Genomic DNA, 13,571 nt, shown 5'->3' on the forward strand with positions numbered 1-13,571 from the left:
CCGCGCCAGGGCTGCCATGGCGACGGAGTGGGGCGGGCCCCGCGGCGGCCGTTAGGGCCGTGCCCCCCATCTTCTCTGTGTGCCCCCCACACCCCGTGCCCTTAAAGCCTGAACTGCGCCCGCGAACGTGTAGTCACTAAATTACGTCCCCTGAGCCCCGATAAAGCTGGGGCCGCCGTGACCAGATGTCTTCTTAAGCGGGAGTTTGTGGCCCAGAAGCAGTTTTTCCTCTATGAAGGGTGTAATGTTTAAACTTCCTTTCCTGCTAACGTGTTGGAAATCTAAAAGTAAAGGAGAAATTTAAGGCAAATTCCTCTTTATCCTGAAAAGTGAATGGTGGATGGTCTGTCACATAGAGTGACCCTAGGCCACGTACTGATGTGTTGTGGGAGAAATTCACTTGTGATGTCTTTCAAATAGTGCTTTAAAAATGTAAATTTCCAAAAAGCAACAGAGTCCAGCTGGCCACGAAAGCAACCTCTTACCTCAGTGAAGAAATCAGAGCTTGCAAGTCAGGAACAGGGAACTAGCGTGCTCAGTACATCTGAGAGGAGTTACATGAGTTAGTCCCATTCTATGGGTAAAAGTAGCTTATTCCTTAATTACTCATTCAGTAATTAATCCAAAGAGATCCAAGAGTGAAGTTACTCTAATAAAAATCCCACATGCAGCATTTGCCAGGAGGTTTTTCTGCAAGCCGCTAAAACGTGGCCTCATTTAAATGTTCTCACTTCAACATGACTTCTACAAGAGGCATGGAAGAGGATTTTAATTGCAAAATGGACATTTTACTTGTTGATAACTCCTTTTTACCCCCTAGAAATGATTTTTGATTGTAGATGTATCAATGCTGGATGATGGATGGCTTTAGTCTATCTAACCCAGTACTCACATGTTTCAGAAAACTTGAATATTATGTCCATAGCTGAAGTCTTTTCCTAACTCCCAGTCCTTGATCATCAGCCTATAGCTTGCTTTAAAGTAAATAGAAAGCTTTTTTAGTTCCTTTTATGATTTTTGATGCTCCTATTAATTGTACAAATGTCTGATACTCTTTGAAAATTACTTTCATTCTTGGACTCCCTATTATATCAATCATTTCAACAGTCTAATATTGCTTCCTATAAAACTAGCTTTCCTATAAAAGCAACTGTCATGAATACCTTATTTTCTTGCCAAAGCCAAATCCTTTGATAGCATTTTGCCTTATTTTCTCATGTTTCTTTTTGATGTGAGGTCAGTGATACTTTAGAAAATGTCTGTACTGTTAACTCCTCCACACAGAATCTGTAAATCCAGAAAGCCCCAAATCCAACAGTATCTTTTTCTATTCTCTAAAGCAGATGCTTGACTGCATGTGGATGGGAAATTTAGGAAAAGCTCTAAGGAAATTAATTACCTTAAGTTCTTGTGGTTACATGTCTGTTTTAAACCTCTTGGAAATAATCCAGATGTTTAAACTATTAGATTGTGGAGCTTTATATAGTTTCCAGATACCTCAGATATCTGAAGTTCCCAGTATCTTCAGATACCTGAACTTAACACAGAGAGTGCAAGCACATGAGAATCTACACTGTATCCAAAGAAATAGTTACCACATTTGGTATTGGCTACAGCAAGATCACTCTACAGAAAATACTTTTCTGTTAATGAATTGTTCAATGAACAATTGTTCATTGTTCAATAACTTATTCCTCTTTAACTTTTTTTTTTTTGCTTCATTGTTCCAATTCTGAATTTCAGAATCTTGAATTCTCAGTATCTTGTGCCTGAGGTAATGTGGGCTGTTTCTTTTTTTTTTTGTCTGACCCAAATGATCTTTTTCTTCACAGTCCCCTGCCTTTGTTCCTATACATTTTTTCACCATTCAGATGATCAGAAGACTCAAATCCAAGTGAGCGTTTTGAGAAACCTGGCAACTATTCTCCTTGTTACTAGGCAACACTGCAAGAATGCAGCTATTTCTACTAGTTTCCTTACAATCAGCAGCCACAATATCCCAGAAATGTCCCCAGTTTGGAATTTCTGACCTCCAATGGCAACACATATCAAACCTTAATGTGTTTCTGAATGGTTTAATTCATGTCCTTGGCCTTTGGATCCCCTTAGCACTAAAGAGTGTGTGTGTGTATGTATATTACTCCTAAAACATATATATATATATATATATATAAAACATACAACATATGTATGTTTTAAGTTTAATTAAAAAGTAACATATATGTGCAGTGCAAAAACGCATCAAGGTACTAAATGTATTACAGGTACTAAATAAAAATAAAGCCTAACAGAAATTGAGTCAGTCTTGGTCTTTGATCCATCCACATAGCTAAATAAATAAATAAATCACTGCAGGGAGTCTATCATTTTCAAGGAAGCAATAACATGCCAAAACCTGCAAAATTTGTTCTTTCCCATTTGGGAAAAAAAGAATCACTACAATTTCCAGGATGCTTTAGAATAGCAGATAGTTTTGAAATGCATCAACACTGAGTGGGAACAAAAGCAGCAGGAATATATTTTGTGAGTTTCATTTGCAAGTATAGACGAATATTTGTCTTCTTCCTGCTACTCCTAAGGCCACTCTTTAGGTTTCAGACGCTCTTCCTACCTAACATGAGTTTACATAGGTATCAACCACTTGAATACTCCCTCTATCCCGTGTAGCATTGAAGTTAGGCACCTATTGCTATGGAAAGTTAAAATATATACTGAAAGATAGCATTCAGCAACAACATGTTGTTCTCAAGACCAAGGTTCTAGTATATTTTGGTGACGGAAACAAAGTCATTTAAGAAAAAGATTTCAAAAAGCATACTGTTTTACAATGCATGTCAGACATTTACCTCAAAAAGTTACTTTTGCATTTCAGTTAGAGACCTACTAATAATATCAGAGCTCTTTTGTTCCTTTTTTTTTATCTTGGAAAAATAATAGTTTGTATGTACACTGAAGAAGTAAAATCTGTGGGTTTTTTGGAAAGTCTTGACTTATTTCAAGCAATTCACTTTCTTTTCCCCATCCCTTTCAATCAATTAAGCGTACATATGCAAGCAGAAAACATTTCAATAACCAAATCTGCAAGTTGTATTCGTATAGTATTGAAGAATGGCCCTAAATTCATCAAACTTAATGATGGAAATGAATCTCTTGGGTTTATCTGAGTGTTTATTCAGATCACCAATTCTTTGAGCTTGGTATCAGCACCCCTTCTCGGTGCGGGTTTGTCACCCCTTTGTGCTCACAGGTGTCATCGTACCAGTACCCTCACTGCTACTTCTCAGCAGGCTGAGATTCCCTTGCGCCATTCCTGTCTGGCATGTTCAGCCCATTAACTTCACAATCCATCCTGCTACGACTATTGAGAAAGAAAAACGTTTCCCTCTGACATTGGAGGAGGCAATACTTTCTAAATGCATTTGAACAGGATGCTTGAGCGGTTTTTTTTGCTACCTAATTACAAAATTCCTGTGTCAGGCAATTGGAGTAGTTTTCACAGAAAGAGTGTGAGGTAGAAGAGACCAGACTGAAGTAACTACTGAAATAGGAGGGTGCAGAAAGGGTGGTAGGTTCTTTTCTGCCTCATGCTTGGCATAGTGCTGAGTGTTCTTTGGGTCATTTAGTCCTCAGAGGTATCTAACATCATGTGCAGTCTTAAAATAGAGTTGCAGTTTTCAAGATGCTATGAAAGTCATGTGTTCTGATGGAGCTGAAGACTCTTTCCCTTTCTTCATGGTAGCACATTGAGTTATTTTGTTATTGCTTGGATGGCAGCAGTGATCAGAGATCTTTATAAAGGCTAGGGCTCTACTGGAAAAAAATGAGGCAGGAATTATTGAGGAGATGCTCTATGCCTTCAAAACTGTGTGTTAATACTCTAGCATTTAGAATGCAGTAAGGGATGCTAACTTCAATTAGGAAGAAATGTTATAAGGAAGATTAGAGTAATTATAGTAATATATAATGACACAAGGTTTCTATGAACACAGTATAAAACTGCCTTACTATTTTTCAAATTAGAAGAAAAAGTCTCCCTTGCAGTTGGAATAAATACTAACAAAACCCTTTCAGGAAGCTGTTGTGCAGATGTACTCTCTTTAAATATTCTTTTCTTCAGTTTTATGTGGATTCTCACAAGGCATCTGTCCTTGTGCATAGGAGTGCCTATTTTTGAATATCTCAAAGGGAAAAAGCAACTATAAATTGTACAGTATATTGTTCTATGCTATAATATAAAATCTAGTAGCTGGGATGACTCAAAATCTGCTTATTCTTACAGGCTGCCATTTTCTGTTTATCTACTGTTCCCATGAAAGTTTACAGATGGGAAGTTTGTACATGAAATACTGTCCTTTATTAGTGCTAACGGCTGAGAGCTCTTCTGTTCTCATTACTTTACTTGAACTATTAGATATGAAAAGAATGCAGACTGCAGTTGTTAATAGAATAATTGGGACTTTAAAGTATAAAAACCATGTAAATGGTAGATCTGTTGTCTAGACCATAAGGAGTGTTCTGTTCTCTAAGAGATACACCTATTGTGTCACATGGGAATGTTACTCATTGTAGTTAGTAAAAGGAAGAACACCTATTTTCAATATTTCAGTCAAGAATAGATAACTAGGAGTCAAATTAGACCCATATGAATGACACTGCTCCATATCCTGCCTGGGTCAGAATGGATCTTTGGTGGCTCCCCAGCCTGTGGTAGGCAAACAGGAGAATGTCAATGTGGCATTTCCTTCGGCCCATCAACCTCCTTTAGGTCTCCTCTGTGAGCAGACGGCTCATGTTTGCCTAGCGGTGTATTAATCCATGCACCTGAACAAACAGGATCTCACGAGCCCAGGAGAGTATCCTTTAGCTTCACCAAGGTCAAGAGAAGGAATTTTCAAGGGCAGCTTTAGAATTGTCAATAAAAGGCAATAAAAATACACAGCACTTTGATACATTTTCCATATCTGCATGACTTTGTGCATGAGTGTGAAATGCAACTGTTAACAGAAATAGGCTGAAATTCACAACTGGAATAAATAAATAAATAAATAGATAAATATTATATATACATTTAATTTAGGTTTGAAAAAGTACTGTATTGCATGTGTGCTTTCCATACAAGAAGACAAAGAAAACAGACTGTAAAAATCTCTTGCAGGCTTTGCTTCATAAAGGATGGAGAATTTTTGTTGCTTCAACCACTGTGAAAACGTAGAAAGAAAGCAATGGGGAAGAAAATGGCCGGAAGCAAAACGGAGAGAATGAAGTTTAACTCTGGTGCTGAAATTCTGTGAGAGTAATATGTTCTTCAGAATCATTTCATCAGTAGTTAAAAAGAAATCATAGAAGGAACTGCAATAAGCTCTTCTGTTACTCAGTCTGGGCATTCCTTTTAGCTAGAAGTTTTATTCCAAGGAAAATGCCTGCTACTTACCAAATTCGTATGTTGATACGGGCTTCATGAGACTTAAGTAAGTCCAGTGGATTTTGACAGAACCTGAGTTTTATTACTCTTACTCTTTTTAACTTTAGTATTCAGGCACTTTCTTTATATCGTTGTTGTTTGTTTGTTTGCTATAAAAAGCTGTGTCACCACAAAAGGAGAGGAGTTCAGCTTGATGAACTGCTCACAGACACAAGAGTCAAGATGCCCAGGGACTGTTTATATCTTTGCCAGTGTCTCATTTCATCTTGTGTACCCTGAGCTGGATGCCTTAGTTTGTTGCTGTCTAAATCACCTTCGTGTGATTCACAGTTAGTAGTAAAAGTGGAGACATTCAGAGCTAGTGCACTTGTCTGCATATTTGGGAAGAGTCTTTTTGTACTGTGTTCCACATCAATAAAAATGTAAGGTCCTTGAATATCCTTTGAATAATAAATACCCAAACTACAGATTGAATGATATGGATGTTCGAAGGAGAGAATATTTGATATCATTGATGTAGTGTCACTGAAACCAATAGGAAAAGGCTGTTTCTAAACATTAATCATCAATATCTGCTGCTGTGAAAGAGTAGTGTAATGAAGTACAGCAAGCAAGATTAGAAGGTGAATTTACTTTCAGCAAATGAATCAGTAATGGAATGTAGAATAGAATGAATATAGAAAAGAGTCTTTTGTCCCATCATAGTTTCATTAATAACAGGTAATGACATCACAAAGATCTCTCCTATAAACCACATGAATGTCTTAAAAGTAGTGTATTTTTATTTTTACAGTCCTCTTTCAATATTTGCTTAGGAATTTAATTCATCAGAAAACTAGAAACCTTTAAATTCATGATCAGTGTATACTCAATTGATGTTGTGCCAATATTACATCCTATTTTGCGAAAGTCTGCAAGGTCTTCTCTCCAGTTCTTATAGACTTCCCATTCCTGTTCCCCTAATTCCCTCTATTCCCAAGTAATTTTTTCTCTTCATCTTTTCCAGTAAGATCTCTGCTAGAAATCTTTACCTGATTAATATAAATTTTCTTTTCCAAGGCTTTCACATCGATGGCTCTTAGCCATTCTGCATTCACTTAATATTCCCATATCTCTCAAATTTTTCAAAATTTACGGTGGAAATATCAAAACTTCCCAAGATTTTCCATCAGGCAACATGTCAAACACTTTGCTGAAACATTGGTAGCAAAGAATCTCTTTATTGAAATTGTTTAAGAAGTTAGAAGAAAAAAGTATTGAAGAAATATACATAACCTATTGTTGATAAAAAAAGAAAAGATTGTATTTTATTTCACTTTTTATTTGCTTCCATGCTCTTGATTTCATTTTCCTTTAAAGTGTATCTTAACTCCTCAAACAGTATTGAGATCAAACTAGTGGGCCTGTGTGTTTGGATCATTTTCTCCATCTTTTAAGGATACAGTTCCTATGTTCACATTTTTCAAGTCATTTGGTACTAGCTTCCACTTGGCTTGGTATCTTACTTATGGCTAGCCATGTTGACTCTTTTCTCCTTCTTTCAGCCTTCTCAGACTCTAAAAGAATTTCTGGAGACCGTTTTGTCTGAGCCATAAAAACTCATCTTATCTTCATCTACAAAGAGCTGAGACATTGCAACCATAAAGCAGCCCACTCACCAGTAAATACACAGAAAACTTGACATTTATACCACAAGTTATGGGAAAGGAGCTGTTACCTCCTTTGCTGAAGCTGAAGCTGTAGCAATTTGATTCTTGATTCTCGGTGGTGTTTGGTACACTAATCTCTCAAGTCTAGGGATTGAGGAGATAGCAATTTTAGGCACATAAGTTACTTACTAAAGCTTAATGCAAGCTTAAAATGACATGTTCTTGGATTTCACAATGTTAACAATTTTTAGAGAGAAGAAAATATCTGTGGGAAGGAGATGACATATAAAACAAAGTGCTTATGTTTAAAATGAAGTGGAGGTGAGGACAAGACTGCCTTTTAGAACTTTGTCTTCAGATCTGCAGATTTGGAGATACATTTTATTTGCTAATGTGGAATCAGTTGAATTAAAAATATTTATTTTAATATAGTCCAGACAATTGCAGAAACGTTTCATTTAAAAAACAGAAAAGGGGATGGGAGTAGTTCAGCCATGTTAAACCTGCTGCCTTACCTTTGTCCCCAAGAAAAATGATCGCAGTTTCATTTGCAGAGAATAGAGCTAGGCTGCATTCTTTTTTTTTTAGCCACTGATAATATTCTTTTCATTTGAAAATTTCAGTTCTTTCAGATCTTTGTAGATTCTGAGGAATACATTATTTGTAGGGAGCTCATGTTGTGTTGTGGCTGCTTCAGCATCACTGATCTGAAAATTTAATTCCCCCAAATAATGAACCGTTCAGCTATATAGGTTTACTTTCAGCTGGAAAACAGAGAGCCAGTTCCCATGGCAGCCTACCCAGCTCTAAAGATGCCATAGTCTGTCAGACTGTTGTGTATTCAATGTTTGCAACAGCTGGATTTCCTCCTACTACTATGTGTGAATCAGAAACGAATACTAACAAAAGGAAGTTGACTGCGTTGTACTGCTAACCCCCTAATTAATGAGTAATGAATGTGATGGCTGAGGATAAAATAGGCCAAAAATAGATCCTTAGGTTAGTGACATGACTTGCAAAACTTAACTATTATCCATTTTGGAAAGTTTTATGACAAACAACCATAATCCCAGAGAATTTGGATTCATGCCTAAGCATCTATTCACTTTATCTCAAAAGTTGTGGCTTTGCAAACATATATATGTAAAAACAAATGAAAACATCTTATTTAAATATCTGTCCAAAATCTGAGTGAAATAGAAAAAACAAGTCCTAGTTGCCATGAAGGTGTCACACCTCTGAAGCAAAGAAAACATGCTCGAGAGTCAAACACTAAATGTTGCCTCATTTGTTTTAGTGTAAGACAACTTGAGTACTGGTATCAGAGCATCACTGAGATTGTCCTATGGGAGGAGGGGAAGCAAGAGGATTCCAGCTTTTGTGTGTTTTACCTTGAATATATATCTTTACCAAGTCACGAGAGAAACAAAATAATTTCCTATGTGAAATAGCACAGAAAATAATGCAAAAAAAAGTTTTCTTTGTAATTAAATGAAGTTACTAATTGATCCTTAAAGAACATGTGTGTGGTTCATCCAAGCTTGTTCACTGCTTTTCAAGAAAGATGGAATAAAGATTGAAAAGACCAAAAAAAATGGGAAATAGAAAAATGAAGTTGGTTTACAAAGATAAATTGGCAGGTATAGATTTCTGTGATTAGACAAAATGAAAAATTAAAGAGCCTTTGCGATTTGTTCTTTTTGGAGTGTCACAAAATCAAAAATAAGATATGAGTTGTAATTAAAGGATGATGTTGTATTGGCAGAAAGTAATAGGAAATACTGCTTTATAATACAAAGAGCCAGTTTATATATTTCATTGATCTTTGTGGTGGAAGGAAGGGTGGTTTTACGCACAGCAAATTTTGTGTGGAATGAACTCCTAGAATAAGAAGTATTTTTTTATGAAGCAACAGATAGTAACAGATAAACATGTCTTTATTATTACATTATTTTTGAATAAAAAAAATGATGTTCAGTACACCAGTTTGGGATCTTATATAATAAAATCATCCCCACTTTGTGCCTAAGTGATTTGGCTTTGGAGAATCTCATTTGGGTCTTTCACTCTATTCAAGATTCTCATGAAATTAGATGAGATGCAAGATCATCAATTTCCTCATCTGTAAATGGCTATAATAATATTTATTCTTAAAGGTTTACAGGATTCTAGTAGAGTGTTTTCAGATATTCAGCTGCAAGAGGCTAAAGAAAATATAATTAGCTGTATTATGTTTCTCCATGAAATATCAAGTACAGGCGTTGGCAAAGGTAATTTATTGATCTAACACAGACCTGTAACGGCAAGCTCCCACTACTGTTTATGTATTTAGAGGCACCTAATGTTAGTAGAGTCATATTTCTGTCAACGTTTATATCACAGTAGCTGCTTGGAGTTCTAACTTGCCTTTCAGAAAGCTTGCACCATAAATGTGCAATTCTGCAATACTTCTGGACTGCATTTTTACCACTGTGTGTGTAGATGACAGCACATCTTCACTCATTACATCTGCTTTCTTCACTCAAAACAATAGCTGAGTTCTGTGTTAAATTCTTTCCTCTTTAATTGCATTAACACGATAATAGTCCTGACAGAGCTGATGTTGTTTTCTTAAAAAGAAACCAACAAAATATTTGGGAGCCTATTTGCCATTGACATAGTTGAAGCTCATTGCCTAAATACCTTTGGGAACATGGGCCATAGTCTTCTATAACTATGTATTAAGATTAATAGTTTTGGATTCCTAAAATTTTCCATGGTCAATTGGAGATGATTTAAAGGGGCATCTTCGACTTAGAATAAATACACAGTACTGCGTGTAATCTGTATTTCTCAAGGTATCTTCAGCTGGGCTTGGAAAATAACTTGTCACTTTTGAAAATTTTGGTTCACAGCTGCTATAACCTTACTGCTTGAAGTGTTTTAAATGAAGCGGAGGTACTTACCTTAATGGACAGCCTTGTGTGAAATTATATATTTTAACAAAAAAAAAAAAAAAAAAAAAAAAAAAGGAGAAAAAGGAAGAGAAGAAGTCTGAACTAAAGTCACTAGTAAAAATAATATTTCATCAAAAAAAAAAAAAAAAAAAAAAAAAAGAGGTAAAAAGTGTTTATGAGATGAACATGGATTTTATAGTACTAGTAATTTTGATCTGACTATTTAACAAGTGTGTTATGCCTCTGGGAACAGGATTAGCTGCATTCCATTATTTTGTCTGGCAAAGAAGCTATTTAGAACTACTAAGCAGGCTCTTTTTAGTCAAATATAACGTGAAACTGTAAATAATAATAGTGGTTTATATTGTGATGTTCAAAATAAAAAGCTCAAGACTTCTATATATTGCACATAGAAATAACGGTACCTATTTTGGAGATGTAAGGATACATCTCTGAATCTCTCCACAAAAGGCTCAAAGAATGTGTGCATTTGAAATGTAAATGTTCAAAGGAGGTTATTTGTCAAGAACTTGCTACCATTAATGTAGGAAGCTTATGTAGATTACATTTCTGCACTCTTCAGCATAAAGACAGGGTAAATCAGTGCAATCTTCCTCTTGTCTTCAGTGCAATATTCAAGAACTCGCATCATCTCTTCATTGCCTTTATACTAGACTAGACTACAGATAGTCCAGAAGCTTGCTATAATTACAGATTGTGGCACATTTCTTGTCACAGGTAGCAGAAGAAAATCCACGTCGTCTGCTGCAGCTTGTAAGTCAGCTAACTGAGAGAAGCCACAGCCTATCGGCTGATTGACAGAGAGCTTCTCACTTTACTGGAAACAACAAGGCAGTCTCTTTCCATGTTATATTTAAATTGTGATTCCACTATTATAAATACTCTGAAACAGTTCATGAAATGGAGAACACGATCACCAAAGTACTTGTTGCTATTGGTAATATGATGCACTAGAAGGATCTCTTCTATTCTTGCTTTTTCTACCAAGTCTGCTAGAGTCCAGTCATGAGTTTGTATTTATATCTTTTATTCATGAATATATATATGAATATGTATGACTTGTGTAGCAACTCAGGTGGAGATGCACCTATAATATTGCTATGTATCTTCAGACGTGCAGGAATAATTTTACTTCCTTGCTAATATATTGAGAAATTTTGTCATGGACTAAGTTTTCTGGTTTATTGTTATAATATCTGACACACTTGTCTTCTAATTTCTAATCTACACTCAAACCTTTGCCCCTCTGTTTCCCATAGCAAAATAATAATTTATTGATTTGGTTTTGCTTGAAACATCATCCTATTTCTAAGACATTTTTCTCGGAGAGATCCAGCACTGAAGGTGCCAGTGGCAAACATAGAGACGCAGGCAATTCAGAGTGTTAGCCTTTCAAACAATGGCTAAGCTACCGAGTGGGAATGACTGGCTGGAAAAATGCATATCCTGAGCTGCAAAGGTGAGGGGAAGTGGAGGAAAGCACTTGGAATGAAGCTGAGTAGGAAGCTTCATTTCATTCCTTACATCACAGCTCCATACCAAATACCATTGCTCTCACATTTTGGGAAGAGCTACTTACTATGCAGGGGCTATGTGAGAAATTTGTCCCCTAATTTAGAAAGTAGTAAAGCTCTTCTGAGTACTATAAAAGTGATGATGATTAATGCAAGGGTTGTAGTCAGCCCTTTAAATGCTCGGTATAGCTTCTTTCTTCCCCTGCTATTCAGACTAGCAGAGAAATAAGCATGACTGAAAGCTACAGGAGGACTGGTCAAAGTGAATGGTGTCTGCACAGACCATTTCTCTGCACTTTAACTCTTCTATAGTTACATTAATCCTCAGATTTAATAGGCTACTTAGACCATATATGTGTGGAAAAGCACTGAAAGGAACAGCTGCAGTTAGTGGCACACTTGATTCTAAGAAACGTCAGTTTTCGGTCAAATTTGTGATGAGACTGTGCTTTGCAGACCAACGTTATCCCCTTTGGTGTGTATGGCCCCTGCTGCACTGGCTGACACAACTGCTGTCGTGTCTGCTGGAAGCAGGATCAGGAAGAATAAGGGATATGCATTCTCCCATGTAGCTGGATCAGTCCTAATAGTCCTGTAGACTGGGTAGGACATACGCAGGCTAAACAGCAATAAAGAAAATAATCTCAACTCTTGCCCAGTAGCCTTCATCCTTCCAAGTATAAAGTTTAGTAAATGAATTCTTTACATTTGAAGGCATTAAAAAATAAGCATTAGAACAATAAGAGTATACATCAAAACACAGTATTTGGTTCTACTTTCCTTGATCTACTCAAGTGGTGCAATTTTATACTACTCCTGAGTAACTATTGCATGTGCGGTTAGGATTTAATCCATTTCTGTAGGGCACATCCACTCACTTATCTCCCATTCTGCCTTCAAGCTATAGAGTCTGTGTTCACCCCAATTACCCTTTTGCACTTTACAATTTACCCCAATTACCCTTTTCCTGTCAAGGCCATCTATGCTTCAATCCCTTATTCATATTATAAGCTCTTGATTTCTCCTATTCTCTTTTTACCTCAGTCAATACCTTGGTTGCCCATAATTCTATCAGTATGTTCCTCATACCCACTTCTCCATCCACTGTCTCTTGTTTTCCCTGTTCGGATGCGCTATGTACTACTCTTTCCCTGTGCCTGCTGCTTTATCATTTTACAAAGTTTAGATGTCATATATGGCATTGCCTTGGCAGACTAAATTCTCATAAAAGACAAGAAACATGAGCACATGATATCCCAAGAAACCTTCAATTCAACCTCTCACAAGCTCCTACTGTATCTGCTCACACTCTTGCATGTCAGTGAGATTTATAAATACATTTGTACACATAAGCAAATATAATTTGTAATAATTTGTAATATCTGTACAGCTAAATCTTTTAGGCTAACAGTACTCATTGAGAGTGATATGCAGACCTAGACAGTGTGGTGCTGCATCTGCACAGAGAGCCCAGGAGAGAAAATTCAGCAGGGAGAGCCCAAGACCTCCCTGATCTGCCCGGGCTCTAGTGGAGGCTCTTGGGGAGCTTCCGACTGTCCAGGGTCCTGAAGCCTCTGACTGCCTGAGCTGCCTTCTCCGTGTGCCCCTTGTTTCTTGACACTCATAGTGCTGTGAATGCCAAAGAAACACAGGTATCTCTGGAAGCCAACCCCAAATTTCCTGTTTAATAAAGAGGACAGTTATCAGTCTGCTCAGGTGTAGCATCATACATCTATCTCATAAGAAAATGACATGAGAGAAGAGGACTGCACTGCTATAAAATGAAGTCGGAGGCTTGTTTTTATTAATAGGCTTGCTATTTTTGTCAGATATCAGCCTTTGATCTTATGAGGATTCTTCAGAGACATCATGGAAAAACTAAGGGCCAGATTGTAATTCTCCTGTGACTGTGATTCAGGAGTAATTGTACTGAAGTTAAATTAAACTAATGTGAAACAGATGTAAGAGGGTTCAGACAGAGACTTGGTATGATGCAGCTTGAGTTAATACTGCCCTTTGACAGGGTAGA

The 13,571-nt window shown here is 36.8% G+C and overlaps 1 protein-coding gene across 1 annotated transcript in view; it reads right to left on the bottom strand.

The window, feature by feature from the left end:
- SPATA7 (spermatogenesis associated 7) overlaps window positions 1-3,308 on the bottom strand; it is a 38,734-nt gene extending 35,426 nt beyond the window's left edge. The window contains exon 1 of the mRNA XM_026044690.1: window positions 3,260-3,308. Coding sequence (XP_025900475.1) covers window positions 3,260-3,308 — 49 coding nt within the window. The remainder of the gene's footprint in view (window positions 1-3,259) is intronic.
- Window positions 3,309-13,571: the final 10,263 nt, after the last annotated feature.

The sequence above is a fragment of the Nothoprocta perdicaria genome, unplaced genomic scaffold (assembly GCF_003342845.1).
Source record: "Nothoprocta perdicaria isolate Ctin4 unplaced genomic scaffold, notPer1 scaffold_379, whole genome shotgun sequence".
Classification (NCBI taxonomy): domain Eukaryota; kingdom Metazoa; phylum Chordata; class Aves; order Tinamiformes; family Tinamidae; genus Nothoprocta; species Nothoprocta perdicaria.